Source organism: Lygodium microphyllum, chromosome 19 (genome assembly GCF_053477565.2).
Source record: "Lygodium microphyllum isolate KBCC chromosome 19, Lygodium_microphyllum_v1.1.10, whole genome shotgun sequence".
In the NCBI taxonomy this organism is placed as follows: domain Eukaryota; kingdom Viridiplantae; phylum Streptophyta; class Polypodiopsida; order Schizaeales; family Lygodiaceae; genus Lygodium; species Lygodium microphyllum.
In genome coordinates, this window is record NC_141153.1 from 129,024,419 (window position 1) to 129,043,905 (window position 19,487).

A 19,487-nucleotide genomic window follows, 5' to 3' on the forward strand; every position below is an offset into this window, starting at 1 on the left:
GGAAGGCCGTGAAGAATTTGTCAATTCTAGTTATGGTTCCGACTTCTAGACCATGATACCCTTCCTTTTAATGTCATATTGAAGAACACCATTAAGTATCCTTCATCTTGGAATCGATAGTTGAACATGAGTGTTTGAAACTCCTTAATGTGGAGTTCTCCATCTTCTTCTGCTAATCCATGGAAGATGGGCAAAGGTGTCCTAATGGCCTTAAATCCGGTGTCCCTACTGGAATTGCGATGGGTTGTGCCATGGTTACAACCATATTGACAACATGAGCTTGTGTAGGTAAAACTACACCCCCACTTGAAGTGGGTTGATTGAGTGGAAGAGGGGAAGTATTAGGACTTCCGCTTGTACTCAAAGGGCTACTTGTGACACTTAGGTTATTGGAACCATTATTGCTTATGCGTAGTGGACTGCTCCTTTGAGGAGAATAGCGCGTTAGAATCTCCAACCGCCATCTAGCCCTCTCAGCACGTTCCGCTTTTTGTATTTCGACTTGACAGTTCTTGTCAGAGAACATAAACTGGACTATTTGGTCCCTAGAAACCCTAGATTTGGAGCCACCACTTATCCGTGGCTCCAAGTAAATACACAATTGATGGGACCTAAAATGGGTTGGCACTGGATATGGCACTAACCGGACCTCATGCACACAACAGACAACCCCACCACATGGCCTCGTGGTCCAGGAGCGTATAAGATTTGTATTAGGTCATAGCCCAACATTTACCATCCCTTCTCCTCAAAGGGAGATCCCATAACATATAGGCATAATACCTCGTAGCACGGAATCACCTCTCGACTAATTGTTGAGAGGTGGTTCCGTAACATATATGCATAATACCTCGTAGCACGGAACCACCTTGCGGCTCCATTGCGACTCTCCTACACCTTGGGGATTGGCCCCAAGATGCGTCACTTCAACATAAAGTACACACGATACAAGCTTCACTCTTTCATTTTGAACGTATTCCAAGAGATACCATGTGTCCATACAAACAATTCCCAAAACCAATTGACTAGTCTATAAATGAGGTTGTCTCACACACTCAAGTGTAGGTCATCACAATGAAAAATAAGTGCTACGCATGTAGTTCTTCATATTCCGATACCATGGCTAATATGCACATGCAAAAGTGGATGATCCTAATGTGCTTAAACATAGTTTTCAATCATAAATGTGTTGTGCACAACTAAGCTTTCCAATGCTCATTTACTAACTCATTACATTGATGTAAGGATGGCATCGAGACAACGCTCATGCTACTATCTTCTTAACTAAAATATTACGAACCCTATATCATGATATGCATAAGCAAAATCAACAATAAATAGCATCCAAAACGCATCATTCAAACACCCCACCCGCCACTTTTAGGTATTGCTTCCGTTACATAGGTATAGGGGTTCATTTTGTCATGTTTTGATGTATGAAAAGTGATAAATCACGAACTTTGACACAGAGATAGAGCAAACTGAGGCTAAACCTTATGCTTCGCTACTACCATACATTCGCAAACACTCGTTATATATTTTTTTTAATGAAGCGTATTTTATTTTTATTTTTTTTAAATTTTAAGCATTTATTTATCAATAATTAATATTATTTTTTGATTTTTTTAATACCAATCATTTCAACATACTAAAATTCAATTTTATTTTCCATTTTTTCTCATAGAAATACATTTCACCCACCCGAAATGACAAAACCATAATTTAATCCTTAAAAATCACATTTTGACTTTTGCGAGATTTAAATAGCGCATGTAAATCATTATGAAATTAGAATTTTTTGATAGATAGTAATTAAACATGATGCAACCAACACTCAAACAATTTTTCGCTGCATAAGAACATAATTTCCATCATAAAATATCAAAAAACCTTCATTTCCTTCATAAAAAAGAGTCATACTGTGTTTCTACAAAATCCAAGATGCTTTAAATGACTGTGTGACCAGTGGACGGAGCCTCCATTGCTCTCAATTCCATGTTGCACATCAAGTCTCAACATCTCCATTAATCTCCATCATCATTTGCTTCAATCTCCTTCCCAATTCTTCCTTCAAGATAGTGTGCATGAATAGCCCATAGAGGGGAGAGAGAGGGAGGAGAGAGAAAGACTAGTTTCTGATTCCCATGTCTAGGTAGCCATTGGATGGGCGGAGAATGGCGATGGAGAGCTTAGGCATCAAGCATCAGACTGATGTAATCAGATTGTATGGGTATATGGAGGTGCCATAGCCCCCCCTTCCTCAAAATTCGTTGCCTTGCGACGTGGCCTCCATCTTCTTTTTCCTTCACATGAAAAAACACCCCCTTTGTTGGACGTCTTCACCTTTGTTGGAGGTGTTGTTTCTTGGACGTCCAAGGTGCATAAATGTATGGCCCTTTCGGCTCTTTTGTTAGGCCATTTGGTCACATGCCTTGGTATTAGTAATGTAGTCTCTACATTGCATTTGGATTTTATGTGTGCCATTCAGTTGGCAAAGAATCCATTCTTCCATGCAAAGACAAAGCACATTGAGGTGAGCTATCACTTCATTAGTAGGGAGGTAGTAGGGGACAAGTCTATTGAGTTTATCAAGATCTCGATTGACGAGAATCCTGTAAATTTATTCACTAAAGGTCTCTCAGAAGAACATTTTGTATTCCTTAGGAAGATGATGGGTGTAGGATGAGATTATGTCTATTCCTCATCTTGTTGTACTTTATATACTTTTCGAGAAAGATCGAATAATCTGTGGGTTCCTCGTTCTTTGTAACTCTTTCTCATTCTCTCCTCACTAGGGGCACATTCATCTTTAAGTGGGAGGTTGTTGGAGATAAAGGCATATGTGCCTAACCACTCATGTATACATTACATTGACAATACATGCACACTTGTACAGTGCATGTGGTAGCCACTCATCATTGTTACTTCATTCTTTATTCTTTTAGTGACATTTGAATAAGAGAAGACCGGTCACACATTGTGACTATTAGAGTTTTCACACATGGTGTCTCTTTCCCTTGCTCTCTGTTGGGGGTAAAGGCGCCTCTGCCTAGCCGCCCGTGTGTTACTACACTGACAGTCACCGCCACTACACACTGCAGGTGGCGGACGCCCGTCACCGTCACTTTATTCTTTATTCTTTTAGTGACAGTTTGAATAAAGGAAGGCCCGGTCACACATTGTGACTGTTGGAGTTCCCATTTCTAGTCCCTTTCTTGCTCTTGCTCTCCCGCCATAGCTCTCGAGTCCAACCTTCGATCCGTTGCTCCCTTTCAACTGGTATCAGAGCTTTGCTTTCCGACTCTTGAGCTTGGTTCGTGGCGTTCTCAGCATCCCATTGACTCCCTACTTGCATTGGGTCTCCTTCCCGACAGCCATATCTGACTCCTTCAAGCTCCCGTCACTCCCCGGCTTCTGGAGCACCTTCGCATTGTTGGGCACCTTCAGGGCATTACATCACAGGTAGTTGATCATTTTCTTCAAGGTTTACTTCAGTTCTCAGGTCTCACAGGCTGTAAACAAGATTGGGGCAGCCACCATTGAAGCTCCCTTGCTTCATATCTCACTTGCCTTTGAACAAGACTTGCTGGAGCTTGTTTGAGGCCTTCCTTGGCTTTAACCGGACCCCTCCGAAGCTTGGCCACCATTTTTTGCAGCCCCAAGATCAGCATTACAATTGGCAGAATCACGCAGCCCTCCCATATGTGTCTTCAGCATTGATAGTCACAATAGCAGCTCTCCCTCTCCATTGGCACTTGGAAAGGTTCCATTTCGGGCATGTGAACATACTTTGATGCTTGGTTTTGATGGTTGATGTGTTGGCATAGCATTTGGACTAATTTAACACTATTTTGGGACTGTCATAACAGTCCACAGGCAGCTTATGACAGTGTTACACTAACACTTGATGCTACAGCTTGTTTGGCATTGCCGTTTGATGCCCGGTTGGTCCCGTTTGTTGATGCCCGGATGTTAGGGGAATGTATGCCTATTGGTTAGCAACCATTTGGAGCTGATTTTGGTATTGAAATTCTCAGTTTTGAACAATAAATCATTGCTATACACAGTTGGACTGAAGTCATTTTATTCATGTATATTTATGCCTATGCTTTTCGGGCTATGTTTCGAGCACATATGGTGATGTATTGACACTTGGGGCTCGACATAGAGCTTGGTTTTGATTCGAGATCATTGGTTGAGCTTGAGCTCGCTTTGCAAAGCATTTGGATGCTCCGTCTTGGATGTACTTATGGCATGTATGCTGCTTATGTCTAACCGTCTTGACATGCTTAGCCTATGCCATTACTACATGCTAGTTACATTGTTTGGAGCCTATTGCTACTAGAGTTTGGTCTTGGCTCGACCTTGGATTCTTGGAGCTTACTTGAGCTATTTATTGGCTTGTCAGAGTTGTATCTTGGGATGTACTTGATGTCTTACATACTTATGGATGCTACATACGGATGCTCTACCGCCTACATGTTCGGGATGTACTATTGATGTATTGTCTTGGACTTATGTCATTGGCACTGTGTCTTGCCTTGGCTTGAGCTCTTGAGCTCGTACATACGACTTTTGTGCCAGTGGGAGCATTCTTGAATGCTTATCAAACATTGAGCAGTGGTACTTTTATGCATTGAGCCGTTACATGCTATTGAGCAGTTATAGACACTTGAAACTTTGGGACTTCTTACTTTTTGGGATGATACATCATATGTCTTGATTCACCGTATGCTTATGAGCTAGGTCTCAGTTTTGGATCCATATCTTTGTGAACTGACATCTACTTGTGTCAAGTTTTGGTAGTGGCAGGAACACTTTGCCCAGTTGCCTAGGGGGTGTGCCTACTCACTGGCAGATGCTTGTATAACATACTTGGGTGTTGGATTCATGCTTATCAACCGTAATATGCTTATGCTATGCCCGCATGATGCCGGCTTTGGTCTTGGCAGTATCTGATTGCCTTGGGATCCGATTTTGGCATTGTTAGCTCTCTTTTACTGAAATCTGAAATTTATTATAGCAAGCATATATGTATGGACTGACATGGATTTTTCATGCTGAAACACTCTGAAATGATGTACTTTCACTAGTACTAGGTGGACAGTAGCTTTGGTTCCACTTTCTTCGCAATTTTTCCTCGATTTTGGTGAATTTTTTTGTTATTTCTGCAATAAACAGCAAGCAGTTTTGAAATGTCTACAGTCTTCTAGCTTGCATTATGACAAGTTCATCCACTGATCATACTATTTTCAACATCACTAAGCTTGATGGTATGAATTACTCTTATTAGAAGAGCTAGATTTGGCAGGTGTTGGTGCAGAAATCGCAGATCAAACCTTTGAGGTTAAGCGAGCATCCGCATGCAACTATGCCAGATGAGGAATGGCTTGAGCTTGATGAGTTATGCAAGTCCATTATTGTATTGTCTCTCACAAGACAGGTTCACTATAATGTCTTTGAGGAAGAACAGAGTGCATGGCAGTTGTGGGAAAAGATAAAAAATCTCTATGACAAGAAAAGTCCAGTGAGTCAGATGTATTGGCTGAAGCAGCTTATGGATCTGCGCATGAAGGAGAATGTGACTATGTCTGCTCACTTGAGCCAGTTCCATGCTATACTCAAGAACTTGACTTCGCAAGACATCACTTTTGCAGAGGATGTCACTCTTCTTTTCTTGCTTGGTACTCTTAATGAGTCATGGGATGTATTCCGTACTGCATTATGTGCCTCTATTGCTACCTTGAAATTATCTGATATTGAGAGTGCTCTTCTACAGGAAGAGGTTAACCGTAAGAATTTGGATGCCTCTCGTGTGTCTCATGCTATGACAGTTAGAGACAAGAATGATGGATATGGAAATCATGGCAGTGGTAGTGGCCGTGGACGGGATTCTCAGAAATCTCGATCCAAGTCTCGTGGAAAGTCACATAGCAAATCCCGTGGCAAGAATGCAGATATTACTTGTCACTATTGTGAGAAAAAGGGCCATATTAGGCCACAATAGCATGAATTGTGCAATGAAACGCGCAAAGATAAGGGGAAAGACAAAGTGTAGGATAAGTCTTCTGATCACAACATAGTACCTGCAAAGTCCAGTGCTAAAATTGAAGAGATCAATGTTATGTAGCCTGAGAATGTTGATGATGATGATTATATCCTAGCAGCTTCTTCTAGTGCTTCGTAGATGACAGAGATACACTCTATGTATGCATAGTGTTGGCTCTTGGACTCAGGTGCGTCCTTTCATGTGACATCTTGCCGAGAGTGGTTTCATTCATACCATATTGTTTCGGGTTCTGTGCGCTTGGGTGATGACAGCTCTCTTGATATTGTGGGAATTGGTGATGCTAGGTTGCAGTTTTCTTCTGGCAACAGTTTTGTTATGCAGGATGTACGTCATATACCTACTATGACACACAGTCTCATGTCAGCTGGGCAGCTTAATGACACAAGATATCATGTATATTTTGGAGACTCTGCATGGAAGATCATTCATGGCAGACTTGTGATTGCGAGAGGTGCCAAGGCTGACAGTCTCTACCCCTTGATTGTATCAGCTTCTTCCCTTGATCATGTTTTGTCTATGGGTTCTATCCCACATGTATATCTTTGGCATGCCCGTTTGGGCCATATGTCTTTGAAGGGAATGAAAATGCTTTCTGGTTTGTAGTACTTACTGCCCCTTGGATATGCATGTTTTGATTTATATGAGCATTGTCTTTATGGCAGGCAGACTAGGTCTACGCATAACAAGTCTCGTAGGCCACACATGAGTGAGGCCTTGGCATTGTTATATTCGGATGTCTGTGGGCCCATGCCTTGTCAGTCTATGGGTGGTGCAAAGTATTTCGTAACACAAATATAGGGAAGCACCTCTTGCCTAACTACCGCGGTTCCACTGCAACTCTCCTACTCCTCGAGGATTGGCCCCAAGATGCATCGCTCTAACATAAAGTACACACGATACAAGCTCCACTCTTTCATTTTGAATGTATTCCAAGAGATACCTACCGTGTGTCCTTACTAAATAATTTTCAAAACCGATCGACTAGCCTACAGATTAGGTTGTCTCACACACTCAAGTGTACACCATCATAATAGAAAACAGGTGCTATGCATCCAGTTCTTCATATTCCGATATCATGGTTGATATGCACATGCAAAAGTGGATGATTCTAATGTGCCCAAACATAATTTTCAATCATAAACGTGCCGTGTACAATCAGGCTTTCGAATGCTCATTTACTAACTCGTTGCGGCGATACAAGGATAGCACCAAGACAATGCTCATGCTACTATTCTCTTAATTAAAATACTATGAACCCTATATCATGATATGCATCAGTAAAATCAGCAAAAACAACACCCAAAACACATCATTCAAACACCCCACCCCCTACTTTTAGGTATTGCTTCTGTTGCATAGGTCTAGGGGTTAGAGATGACTTGCATTGGTTGAGAACCAGTCTGGGTATAGGCTAAAATACCTAAGGACAGATAATGGGGGTGAGTATGCCTCACGTGCTTTTGAGTAGTTATGTGATGAGAGGGGTATTAAGCGTCTGTTGACTGCCCCCTACCTCCCTTCCCCCCCAAAGAATGGTTTGGCTGAGCAGATGAATAGAACCATCCAGGAGCGTGTATGCAGTATGCTTAGCCATGCAGGCCTACCACAGAGCTTTTGGCCTGAGGCAGTTAGTACAGCTGTGCATGTCACAAACAGATCACCCTCTAGTGGTTTGGATTTCCAGGTTGCAGAGGAGGTATGGACTGAAAAAACTCCCTCTTATGCGCATCTCCGTGTCTTTGGATGTGAGGCGTTTTGCCATGTGCCCAGGGACAAGAGAAGTAAGCTGGATCCCAAGAGTGTCAAATGCATTTTCCTTGGTTATGGGGATGCAGGCAAGATGGGTTATCGTCTCTAGGATTCGCATGGGCGAAAAGTCATCCGCAGTCATGATGTAGTCTTGCATGAAGAAAAAATGCATAGGAAGCCTGAGAGAGTTGTTGAGATCCGCAGGGTCATATTTCAGGAGGAGCTGAGAGCTCCCGCACAGCCAGTTGGACAGCCTACAGCTGCAGTAGATCCTCATGGTCAGGGTGTTGGACAGGCAGCTGGGCAGGCAACAGAGCCTGCCGTGAGAAGGTCTACTAGAGACAGACGTCCACCTGATAGATTTCAACCCTCGATGCATTATGTCTTAGTTACAGATGCAGGAGAGCCTTTCACCTATAATGAGGCTATGCACAGGGGTGACAGTCATTGCTGGGAGAGGGCTATGCAGTCTGAGATAGACTCCCTGCATAAGAATGACACTTGGGATTTGGTTTTCTTGCCTACGGGCAAGAAGGCTATGCCATGCAAGTGGGTGTATAAGCTAAAAAGTACCCTTGGAAACCCCAAGCCGGCATACAAGGCTAGATTGGTAGCAAAGGGTTTTAAGCACGAGCATGGTGTGGACTTTGACCGGGTCTTTTCTCATGTGGTTAAGATGACCACCCTGCGCTTAGTCTTGGCTTTGATTGCTCATCTTGACTTGGATTTATACCAGATGGATGTCAAGACGGCTTTCTTACATGTGGACTTGCATGATGAGATTTATATGAAGCAGCCTAGGGGCTTTGCAGAACCTGGCAGTCAGCACCTAGTGTGCAAATTGAAGAAAAGTCTCTATGGCTTGAAACAGGGACCTAGGGAGTGATATCATAAGTTTGATGCATTTATGCAGTCACAGGGCTACAGCCAGAGTGCTATGGATCCGTGTCTTTACACGAAGAAAACATGTGATGGTTCTTTATTGATTTTGGTACTCTATGTGGATGATATGCTGATAGCAGGGAAAAGCTCATGATGAGCTAGATGCTCTTAAGGCTCAGCTTTGAGATGAAATATCTGGGACAGGCCGCTCACATACTTGGTATACACATTAGACGCGACAGGCATCAGGGACTACTGTCTTTTTTTTTTCTTTTTCTTTTCACTCCTCACTAGGGCAGATTCGCCTTTAAGTGGGAGGTTGTTGGGAGTAAAGGTGCCTCTGCCTAGCCACCCGTATATTACTACACTAACAGTCACCGCCACTGCACACTGCAAGTAGCGGGCGCCTATCACTATCACTTTATTCTTTATTCTTTTAGTGTCAGTTTGAATAAAGGAATGCCCGATCACACATTGTGACTGTTGGAGTTCCCATTTCTAGTCTCTCCCTTTCTTGCTCTTACTCTCCTGCCATAGCTCTGGAGTCCAACCTTCGATCCATCGCTCCCTTTCACTCTCTTGCTCCATCTTCCATCATAGCTATTACTTTGCTCCTGCTTCTGCTTGTGTGCTTCTACTCGAGCTGTACCTTTCATCCAAAATGAGATCTTCTCCTCCCTCATGTTCCACACTCTAGTTTACCATGTTCTTCTCCTAGATATCTCAATATCATCCATTCTTACCCTCTAGCAAGCAAGTAGAAGTAGTTCAACTATTTGAACTACTTGTGCAAAGGTTGTGTGCACACATTGAGAATGTGTAAAAAATTAACGGTGCATTCTTAGAGACATATGTGTTAGTTTAGATCATGTTTCTAAGTACATTGCTTCATGTTATATTCTCCATAAATTTCTTTTGGAAAATGCAAGTAACGACATCAAGGAGGATGTCTTTGCTGCACACCTTAATTATGGTGTTCCAAATGTTACAATGTCCAAATGTGTTGAGGGCCAAGCCCTAAGTTAGAAAATATTTGAAGAGTGCAGTGCTCATGTTAACCTTTGAAGATTACTATCCTTTCTTTTCAATATTTCCACATTTGCTGTAATAAAAATTATGACATGCTTCATTTTTTATAATTTATGTTTTGGTCTACGAAAGAATAGTTTAACTTAGATAATACACAATTCATCTTTTAGTTTTTTTGGGGTTTAGCATACATGTCCTTTAATCATTGAAGTAATACATGATTCATTTGTTTTGCATCACTAACTTATGTGATTGTGCTTCATGAAAAGTCAATGAGCATGACATTAACCCAAACATATTGCGAGAAATCCACAATGATAATAAGGTGCAAGCAATTTTACCGTAATGGAATACATCATGTTTGCAAATAAATTAAAAGAGCTTCACAATGCTAACATTGTAAAAATATATTGAAATATTTCCATTAAACATGAATCGCAAAAAAGGATGACCTCATAGAGGATGACTTCAATCCAAATATATAAAACTATATTCCAAATAACATCATGATACTAAAGCATGGTAACAAAGTAATGCAACTAACAATTCGAAACTACAAAAACACTATTACTAAACTACTACTAAGAGGAAAGCAACCAATGACAGTGAAATAAAGAAAACAAAAATATTCAAAAACAACGTAAGTAGCTGAAGCCACAACAATATCATGACTCATGGTGCTGCTCTATTGGGGTGTCTTTGATCAAGGCGAGGAGCTACCTGGAGCTCTACATCCATGTATTTTAGTTCTATCTCCTTGAACACAACTGCAAATGTTCTAACTCCACACTGTAGGGATGCATCTAGTCCTTCCAATACCCTTGATGACTTATGCTTTTTACTCTTCTTCCCTCACACTGTTTGCCTAGCTATAGCACTATGAATTACATCATCCACATTGTTGTTGGCAACTTTGGATGGAGTGTTATCTACCACTGAAGCACTCTAGGCCCTTTTAGCCTCCTCATCTAGAACCACATTTGTCGATGTTGTTGATGCCACTCCTCCCTCCTTGTCTGGAAACACTTTTGTCACTTCTATTGATGCCACTCCCCCCTTCTCTTTCATGGTCATTGCCTAACACTTCATCACAATGTTAGTCCCTACTTCTTAATAACTCTTCATTAAGAAAGCCAAACACTTCTATATCATTACAAAGAACACTTACATTTACATTTATAAATGACACAAAGGACACTTAAAAGTTACATTTATAAATGACACTTCTATATCACTTATTAAAAATTAGACTTACTACACCACTTAATACTAAATCATTATCAAGTCATTAAAATTAGAAGTGCTAAAATCACCGTTTACCATGACTACTAACTCATTACAAAGGACACACATTATCACTACCTAGCACCTACCAACTCACTACGAAGAAGACATTGGTAGTTTGCACTAATCTTACACGCAAGTATTATCATTTTACCATTGGGTACATTATTTGAACAGATAGAACATTGTAGCAACTAGTAAATTGCAACATCACTGACTCATTTCAATGAAAACTCAACATTTTCAACTACCATCCAACATATCCATTTATTTGCTAGAGCTACGTGCAAGTGTTCGTGCAAACTCGGGTAAACATGTTGATGGCACAGATGTTTGTGATGGAGCAAGGCGAAGATGCAAATCAAAGAAATTTGTGCACACAACTGTAGCAAATCGGAGATTATCTAGATGTGGTTAGCAAAATTAATCAAAAAGGGGGAAAATGATAGTACATTAATCATATAACTTAGCACGTCAATATATCAATTTTATAATAATGTATGTAGATGATTACCGCATGACATTTCCACAAAACTTCAGAATGCGTAAGTATTAAACTAAGTGCTATCTCCACTCCAGTCAACATGATTTTGAAGCCGAGCACAGCATATTACTAAAATCACCTGGACATGAAATCAAACCTCATAATGGCCGTAGCATTATAGTGGACTCTGTGATAGAAGACCTCATGTTTTTCCTTCCATGTTGGCCAACTGCATTTAGTCATATCCCCATGCTAACATCACAAATAGATACAACTTACGTAATGTGTTAGAAGCATAGTTACTACTATTTATTTAAAAGCCCTAACCAAACACCCCATTACAAGAATTTCATTAAAACAAATGTAAGAGTTGGGACAATATGCGCGATGCTGGACATGGAACACATTAACATGTAATATGGTACAGCTCCTTCCATGCTTTTCTGTACACTCCACTTAGATATCCCATAGCTGTAAAGCTATCCGGGCAAAACTGGAGCTTGTGACTGATAGCCTATTCAGCTCTTAAAGGAGGTCACTGTTTTGTGTTTCTATTATACAAGCGATACAGCAACGGAGATTTGGACAAGTGGGGATGCATTTCAAGTACCCCAATCAGATCCTTGACAGTGATTAACCGATTTGACCCTACTGATTCAGATTTAGGGAATTTTTTGCCTGAAAAAGAAGAGTTGGAACTTCTTGTGAGGTGAAGAAACGTCATTATATAGGATAGCAGCACCAGAAACAAATTGAAGACAAACCAGGTGGTCTGCCAGAGTCAGCAATGGAAGATGGTCCCAAGCTTGATTTCCTCATAGCAGTTATGCTCCCATTTTCCTTGGCATCTGTGAGAGATCCTCCTGGTCCTTTGCTGTTAGCTTTACTAGAGAATCTACTTGCGTCACTGGATGCTAGTCCTACAGAAAAACAGACACTGACATTATGAAGCTGCAACATGAAGAGCTATGAATTATGATGACAACCATTAAAAAGATAGGGTTACCTTCCCCAGACTCACGCCGAATGCGAGCTTCCTCTGCCATCATTTGCCACTTCAAGAGCATGTCATCTGCTCCAAAAGCTCGTCGTACAGCCAGATTAGTAGCAGCAATTTTAAAATTCTCATCCTCCTGGCGGTTCTGGCACACCACAAAGAACTTTATGATCCCTCTATAGCAAATACAACTCAAAATTTGCATTGAAAAGGACATCCACCTTCTGTCGCTTTGGCTGTAGTTTCGGTTTTGCCTCTGCTGCATTCTGTATTCATACAACGCCACAAGCTTTCAACTTGTTAGGTCTATTTAAAATATGAGCTAGCGAGGTCAAACATGGTGGATAACATCAATGGCCAGTACAAAACCGTTCACAAAGATCAAAGAATGATAAACTTCAAGACACTAAGTAATCGACAATTCTGATGAGTAAGACTTGACTTCAGATGTTTCAGATGCCCACACACTGACAGTCCCAATTCCATGCTTTGTGTCAGCAAGGTATCTATCAGGTGCGTCACATTAATAACATTTATTGCATAAGGATCTCTCTACCTTTGTGAGGGTAAATGATTTCCTTTTTGTTTAAATCATTTTAAAAGAACTGCCAAAACTAGCACACAAGCCACACTTCCCAAAAGTTAACTTAGCATTTGAAATCAAAGTTCAACTTAAGGACTTTTTCTGAACTTTATTACCACAAATAAGGGATGATTAAAACCTTAAGGGTGACTGTGTGGATTACACTCTTGCCATTTGACATTATCATTTCTTCATATATAGGACAACCATTTTACTTTCCTTCAGTAATAACGTAAAATCGTAAGCTCAAACCGGTCACTCTTCAAACGGCAGCAAAACACAAACTCTTGCACACAGTCATTCAGCACCACAGACATCGAAAAGAAGAGCTATATTGCTCCTGCACAAAGAAACAATATCAGATTGGCCCCAAACATTCTTATGCATTAGACAGTGGATTTTCAGTGAGCCTCAGTAAAACCAAGGTTATGGTGTTAAACACCACATTACAGTGCGTCACGTGATCAAACACTTCCACGAAATATCACCAAAAGGGTGAAGCAGTAATGATTGCCCTCAGTAAATACTCACAGTCTGCAATTTACAGCTTGCTGTAATAAATCACAACAGTAGGTAATAGAAGCCAAAAGCGGAGGTATCACTTATACATGATCAACTACAACTGCTAGGAAGCAAATACATCTAACAGTGAGGGAAAAAGAACAATGGGTACCAAAAACTGTCAACCAAGCAGGGTGTTAGACAATATACATCTCATAGACATAAAAGTCATGCATTAACAACCGAGGGGACATCTGTGCATGCCAATATGAAGCATCTCCCTCTCTGTGAGCTCTTGAGAGGATTCAAGAGCAAGTCATCCACATTTGTGTCTATTTCTGGGTCTTGAGAGCCAGTTGCACATATGTTCCTATTTCTGGGTAGATGCCACAAGTTGTGTCTATGGACTGTATTTCTGGGTAGATCTCACAACGTGTGTATGGATGAAATTCATTTGGTGAGGGCCTCTACTACAATTGGTGTAGCCCTTTGCTCAGCTTTGATGACCTCATGTGGGATAGAGGTCTTGTATTTGATCATCTTGGAGATTGCGGATAGAGGACCCCTCTATTGATCTCCATCTATCATATGTGTGACATAATTGGCTGCAATAATCAAGACTAGGCCCCCATACTTGCACTCTATAAAGTAATGTAGATGTGACCAGTGTATCAAATACCCATAGTTCCATACGTAGATGTGACCAGTGTATCAAATAGTGATAGCCTAGTGTGCGGTTCTTGGAATTGTACCTATGAATGCATTCTTTGTGATCCACCCAGTGTTATGTATCCTCATGTCAATCTAGTATGTGCTGCCTCTCTCATAGACAAAGTGGGACCTATGAATGACTCCAAAGTATGTATAAGAATCCACATACTCTATCTCCTCCTGCCCATAGCTAACTCATACCTAAATGCAAATTCTAACCATGCCCTTCAATGCCAACGTGGTGGAAGTACAGGAAGATCAATCACCAAAGGGTAGCGAGTTCAAAGACTTCGAAAAACCTCACACTTCTCGTGAGGAAGTGCTTTGGTAAAAATGTTTGCAACATTCTTCTATGTAAGGACATACATCAAGCTAATCTCTCCTATGTAGCATCTCCCTCTGACATATGATAATGTACCTCAATGTGTTTCGTGCGAGCATGAAACACAAAATTCCATGCCGTTGCAATAGGACTCTTAAGTGTCAAAAAGAATGGGTATAAGACCCTCCAAAGAAATATGTAGATCAACCAACAATCTATGCAGCCCTTGAAATCTCAATTTTTATGCTCTTTTGATCCGGTGAGCAACATATCATCTACATATGGAATGGTGACAAACCAGTCGCCCCCTTCATTCTAAGTGGAGAGAGTGGGTATAGTTGGACTATTTGTGAATCCAATGTTGGCCAAATAAGCATCAATCATAGCATATCATGCACGAGAAGCTTGTTTTACTCTGTCGACAGATGGTTGGTGGCCTTCCACACCTGAAACTATGGCAGGATATCTATAAAGCTTGTCAACTCAAGAAGCAACACCGTACCCCATTCCCTCAAAAGTTTACACATAGAGCTTAGGCGCCTCTTAGATAGATTCACGTTGATCTTTGTGGGCTGCCATCCGCTGTCGCCTTAAATGGTGCATTGTACTTTTTTTAATTGTACCTAATCATTCTCAATACATGTGGGGAGTACTTTCTCAAAGCATAAGTCCGATGCCTTCACATACTTTTCTGCTCAGGTGCTGCTGGTGCATAACCGCACTAGTTGTTGTATAGGATGCATAAGGAGTGATAGTAGGAGCCAGTTCACCTCCCACCAATTTTTTGAGTTTCTAGAGGAGCATAGCATTTCATGCTGGCTTACCTCTATTAACTCCCCTTTCCAGAATGGAGTCGTAGATCGTAGAAACCCGACCATCATGAACATGGCATGCTCTATGTTGTTCATAATAGAGCTTCCTAAGTACCTTTGGATTGACGATGTTAACACTTTGATGTATATCCTCAATCGGTACCCGACTACATCAATCTCTCAAAGGACTTTGTAAGAGGCATTTTTGGCTCTCGGCTTGTATTTTCCCACTTTACAATCTTCGGGAGTCGTGTCTATACACATACCCCTAATGATAAGATAAGCAAGCTCGCTCCCCGAGCTAATCTCTTAATTTTTATAGGGTGCTCCTCCAAAGTGAAAGCCTATCATTTGTTCGATTCTTGGATAAACAAGATGATCACTAGGAGAGATGTAGTGTTTTGCAACAAACCATGCAGGATTCGAGGATCCTTTCAATGAACTTCACTTCAAAGGGCCCTAGAAGCTCTATTTGGCTTCTATCTCAGACATCATTTGTATTGATATTTACAATTGATTACATAGCACATTCTAAACGGGATAGTTGACAAGAGGCTCTTCAGCACCACTAGTGGCAAGGGGACATGGAAAAGGAGCTAGAGAGTATTGACCACAATGAGACTTGGACCTTGGTGGATGATCTAAGCCACAAGAAAGTCATCAAGATGAAGTGGATTTTTAGAACTAAGTTAAAGGCTCATGGGAAGTACAAGGCTCACCTTGTGGTGCAAGGGTTTCGATAGAAGTAAGGTATTGACTATGAAGAGACCTTTACTCCTACTACATGGTTGACATCATTTCGTCTAGTCGTTGCGCTAGATATTGACTATGGTTGGCTGATCTATCAAATGGACATCAAAAGTACCTTTTTGAATGCAAGAGAAAGTCCAGGTCATGCAAACTTCCAAACTTTCTTCTATCAACAGGAAAGATGAGGTCTTTCGCTGCTCTTTATGGGCTAAAACAACCACTGTAGTCTTGGTATTAGCAATCATGTTTGGCATGCCTTGTCATCTCCTGCTTGTGAGCCTCAATCTAAGTCAAATGAGGACTTTAGAAGCTCTAACTTGTCTATTACTTGTTCTAATGGAGGAGACAACTCATTCTAGAGCACTCAATTCATTACCTTTTAGTGCATTTTCTCCTTTTGTTAGGATTTTGTAACCATTTCCCAAGCAGTTATTGCTTTCCACAATTTGCCTACACCTGCCAAACATTGTCATGGTCATCTGGGATTTTTCCAAGGTCACCCCTATTTTCTTGGCATTTTATTCATCGTTGACTAGCACTTATTGCAGGTCTGCCAACATTTATGGCCTCCGTTGATACGGGTTGACCATATTTGGGAATTTTTGGCTATATATAGCATGCCCGTCCCCCCATCATTCATTCATCTTCCTCCTTTCCTAATAGGTGCACACTCCAACTCTATGATCTTCCTCCGTCTTCAATGTTGCCATCATCATCAGAATGATCTGATGCCCTCATTAACGTTGTGGATTGTGTGTAGGGACTGATCAATCTCCTTTCACCTTCCCCTTTATATCAGCATTCTTTCTTGTTCAGTGCAGATTTCATTCTTCTTTTCTTGCAGTCTCTCAATGTTCATTATGATTTCTTTACCACTAGTTTTGTTGATTTCATGATACAGATAAGGAGCTTTCTCAACACTCCTCTGAATGGCCATGAAATTATCACATGGATCGTGAAGAACAAAGATCACCTAGCATGTTTCTTTAGGAACCCTCTCCTCCCCATTCTCTCCATGTCTCACAAAAGGCCCGTTCTACTAGCCTCCATATGCCATCCGTGGCACCCTCCATTCAAGTGCCCATACTCCCTTCTTTACCCAAAGAGGACCCACTTGATGGTTCAAACTATTCACTTTGGTCGTGTAAGGTAGAGTGTACCTGTGATATCTTCGATCTTCGAGAGTTTGTTACCCATCCTACTCCCCGTGCAGTGGAGGATCCCACCGTTGGATCATCGATGAATCATGTGGCCTTATCGGACCGGCTCAACACCAGAGCCCGACATTTTCTCTTTCTGAGCTTACAAGATTTTGTCTTTGTGCATGTGTGCAGGTAATGAAAATGTGGACAAAGCTTGCTTCTTTGTACCATCAGAGGACATTTGACCATCGGCTTACTCTCGAGAGGAAATTATGAATTCTTACTCTTGATGATTCTCCTTCCATGAAGGATCATATCAATACATTGGAGGATATGAGGGATGAGTTTGCGTGCCTTGGCAACATGATCTCTTCAAAGGATATGGCTATGATTCTTTTGACTCAACTGCCATCTCCTCGGTGTTTTATGTCTTCTACACTAGCCTTCTTACATCGAGAACCCGTGAGAAGCTTCTATGGAGAAGCTTGGCCAACTTGTTTCAAAGCATGACGAGTGTGCCAAAGACGTTGCCCACGAATCCACCTGAAACCGGTCTATGACTCACATAAAGCGGTAGTTCCTTCAATTAACACATGGTCTTTACACACATGCACATAAACAGAGACCTCACTCCCTCGCTCAGCACCGGATTGGCCTCGAAGACTGGCGTCCCTCTCGGTATTTCTTTATCAATTAAAAGATGAAAAATTACAAAAATGATAATGTTTCAAAATGCATAACCTGTGAACAGTTGGTTTTCATCTCTTCTGAGTAAATCCCAATTGCATAAGAACAGTACAACATGTCCAAATCAACATCCCTTTTAGGAAAGCATTTTCTATGACCAAAACTCAATGATTCCTGTGCAGAATTGCAGTCTGCAGATCTTTGAATTCACTGTTCTTACTGTCCAGCATGTCCTGAATTCACTGTTCTTACTGTCCAGCACACTGTTCTTACTATCTACCATGTGCAGAATTCACTATTCTTACTGTTCAGCATGTGACCAAAACTCAATGATTCGTGTGCAAAATTACAATCTGCAGATCTCTGAATTCACTGTTCTTATTGTCCAACATATCCTGCATTTTTTGTGACCAATTCTCAATGATTCATGTGCAAAATTTCAAAGAAAACATAGAATTGTACCTTGGATGGAATCAACCCATCATGCAAAGCATTTTCTCTGAGAATAGAGAGAGAGTTGATTAGAGGGAGCAAGCTCTATCTCCGTACTTGAGTTAGAGACGTAGAAGTACTCTTCATGGCTAATTTTCTTGTAACGATCTGCCCTCAGCTCCTCAAAACTTCTGTTAACCCCAACACAAAGAAAGCAAAAGGAAATAAAAAAGACGCATGGCAAAGGCGGAAAAAAGGTAGCTCGACTGAAGAAAGAAGAGGAGGAAAGGCCAAAGGCGCAAGGGCAACCTTAAAAGTCCAAGGCAAATGCAAAAGGGGAAAGGCGCATTTTAAAATAAAAAGGTGCACCCTGAAATCTTGTAAAAGAGCGCCGGGCTCTCACCCGTGCAATTTGTAAATGTAGACGGGCGGTGGAAAGGAAGCTAGAAAGATAGAAGGACAATGGGAAAAAGGGCCTAAGCTACAGCCGGCCATGTAAAAAAGGGGAAAAGGGGATCACCGCCCAAAAGGAATTTAGGGTTTTGTATATAAAGTTGAAAAGTAAATGAGAAGCTCATTCTTGTGTGTGGCCAAAAGTAGCTCTCTTCTTTTTCTTCTTCTTCTTGTTCTTGCTTGCTTGAGCTTGTGCTTGAGAGAGGGAGTGTGAGAGTGTGAGAGAGTGAGTGTGTGAGGGTGAGGGACCGAGGAGGGGAAGCTCTCCATCTTCTCCTCTCTTCTTCTCTTCTCTTCTCTTCTCTTGTCTTCCTCGCGGCAATGGAGCTTGGAGCTTGGAGCTTGCTTGAAGCTTGCACTTGGATCGTGGAGCTACCAGAGTGCGCGAGAGAGAAGGTAACTCGAACGGTACGGAGGTAAGCTCACTACACCCGTAGGTATGGATGGTGCGTCGGTTATGTGAGAGGTAGCCATTAGTGCTCGGCTTAAAACGCTTAAAACAATAAGCGGTCCGAGGGTCTTGGCGGTTGAGTGAAAGCTCCAACATTTTGGTTCCATTGCCAGGACCAACAGATTCAAGCCTTGAGCGCTTGCGCGCT

General features: G+C 41.4%; 1 protein-coding gene across 3 annotated transcripts in view; it reads right to left on the reverse strand.

Moving 5' to 3' along the window:
* Window positions 1–11,709: 11,709 nt before the first annotated feature.
* LOC148020374 (transcription initiation factor TFIID subunit 4b-like) overlaps window positions 11,710–19,487 on the reverse strand; it is a 110,164-nt gene continuing 102,386 nt past the window's right edge. For 2 of the 3 annotated variants that reach the window (XM_087700957.1, XM_087700955.1), the window contains 4 exons: window positions 12,717–12,761; window positions 12,505–12,640; window positions 12,263–12,418; window positions 11,710–12,176 (listed from right to left, as the gene is read on the reverse strand). In XM_087700957.1, coding sequence (XP_087557083.1) covers window positions 12,034–12,176; window positions 12,263–12,418; window positions 12,505–12,640; window positions 12,717–12,761 — 480 coding nt within the window. In that variant the 3' untranslated portion in view covers window positions 11,710–12,033. The remainder of the gene's footprint in view (window positions 12,177–12,262; window positions 12,419–12,504; window positions 12,641–12,716; window positions 12,762–19,487) is intronic. The other variant, XM_087700956.1, reaches the window with a different exon arrangement.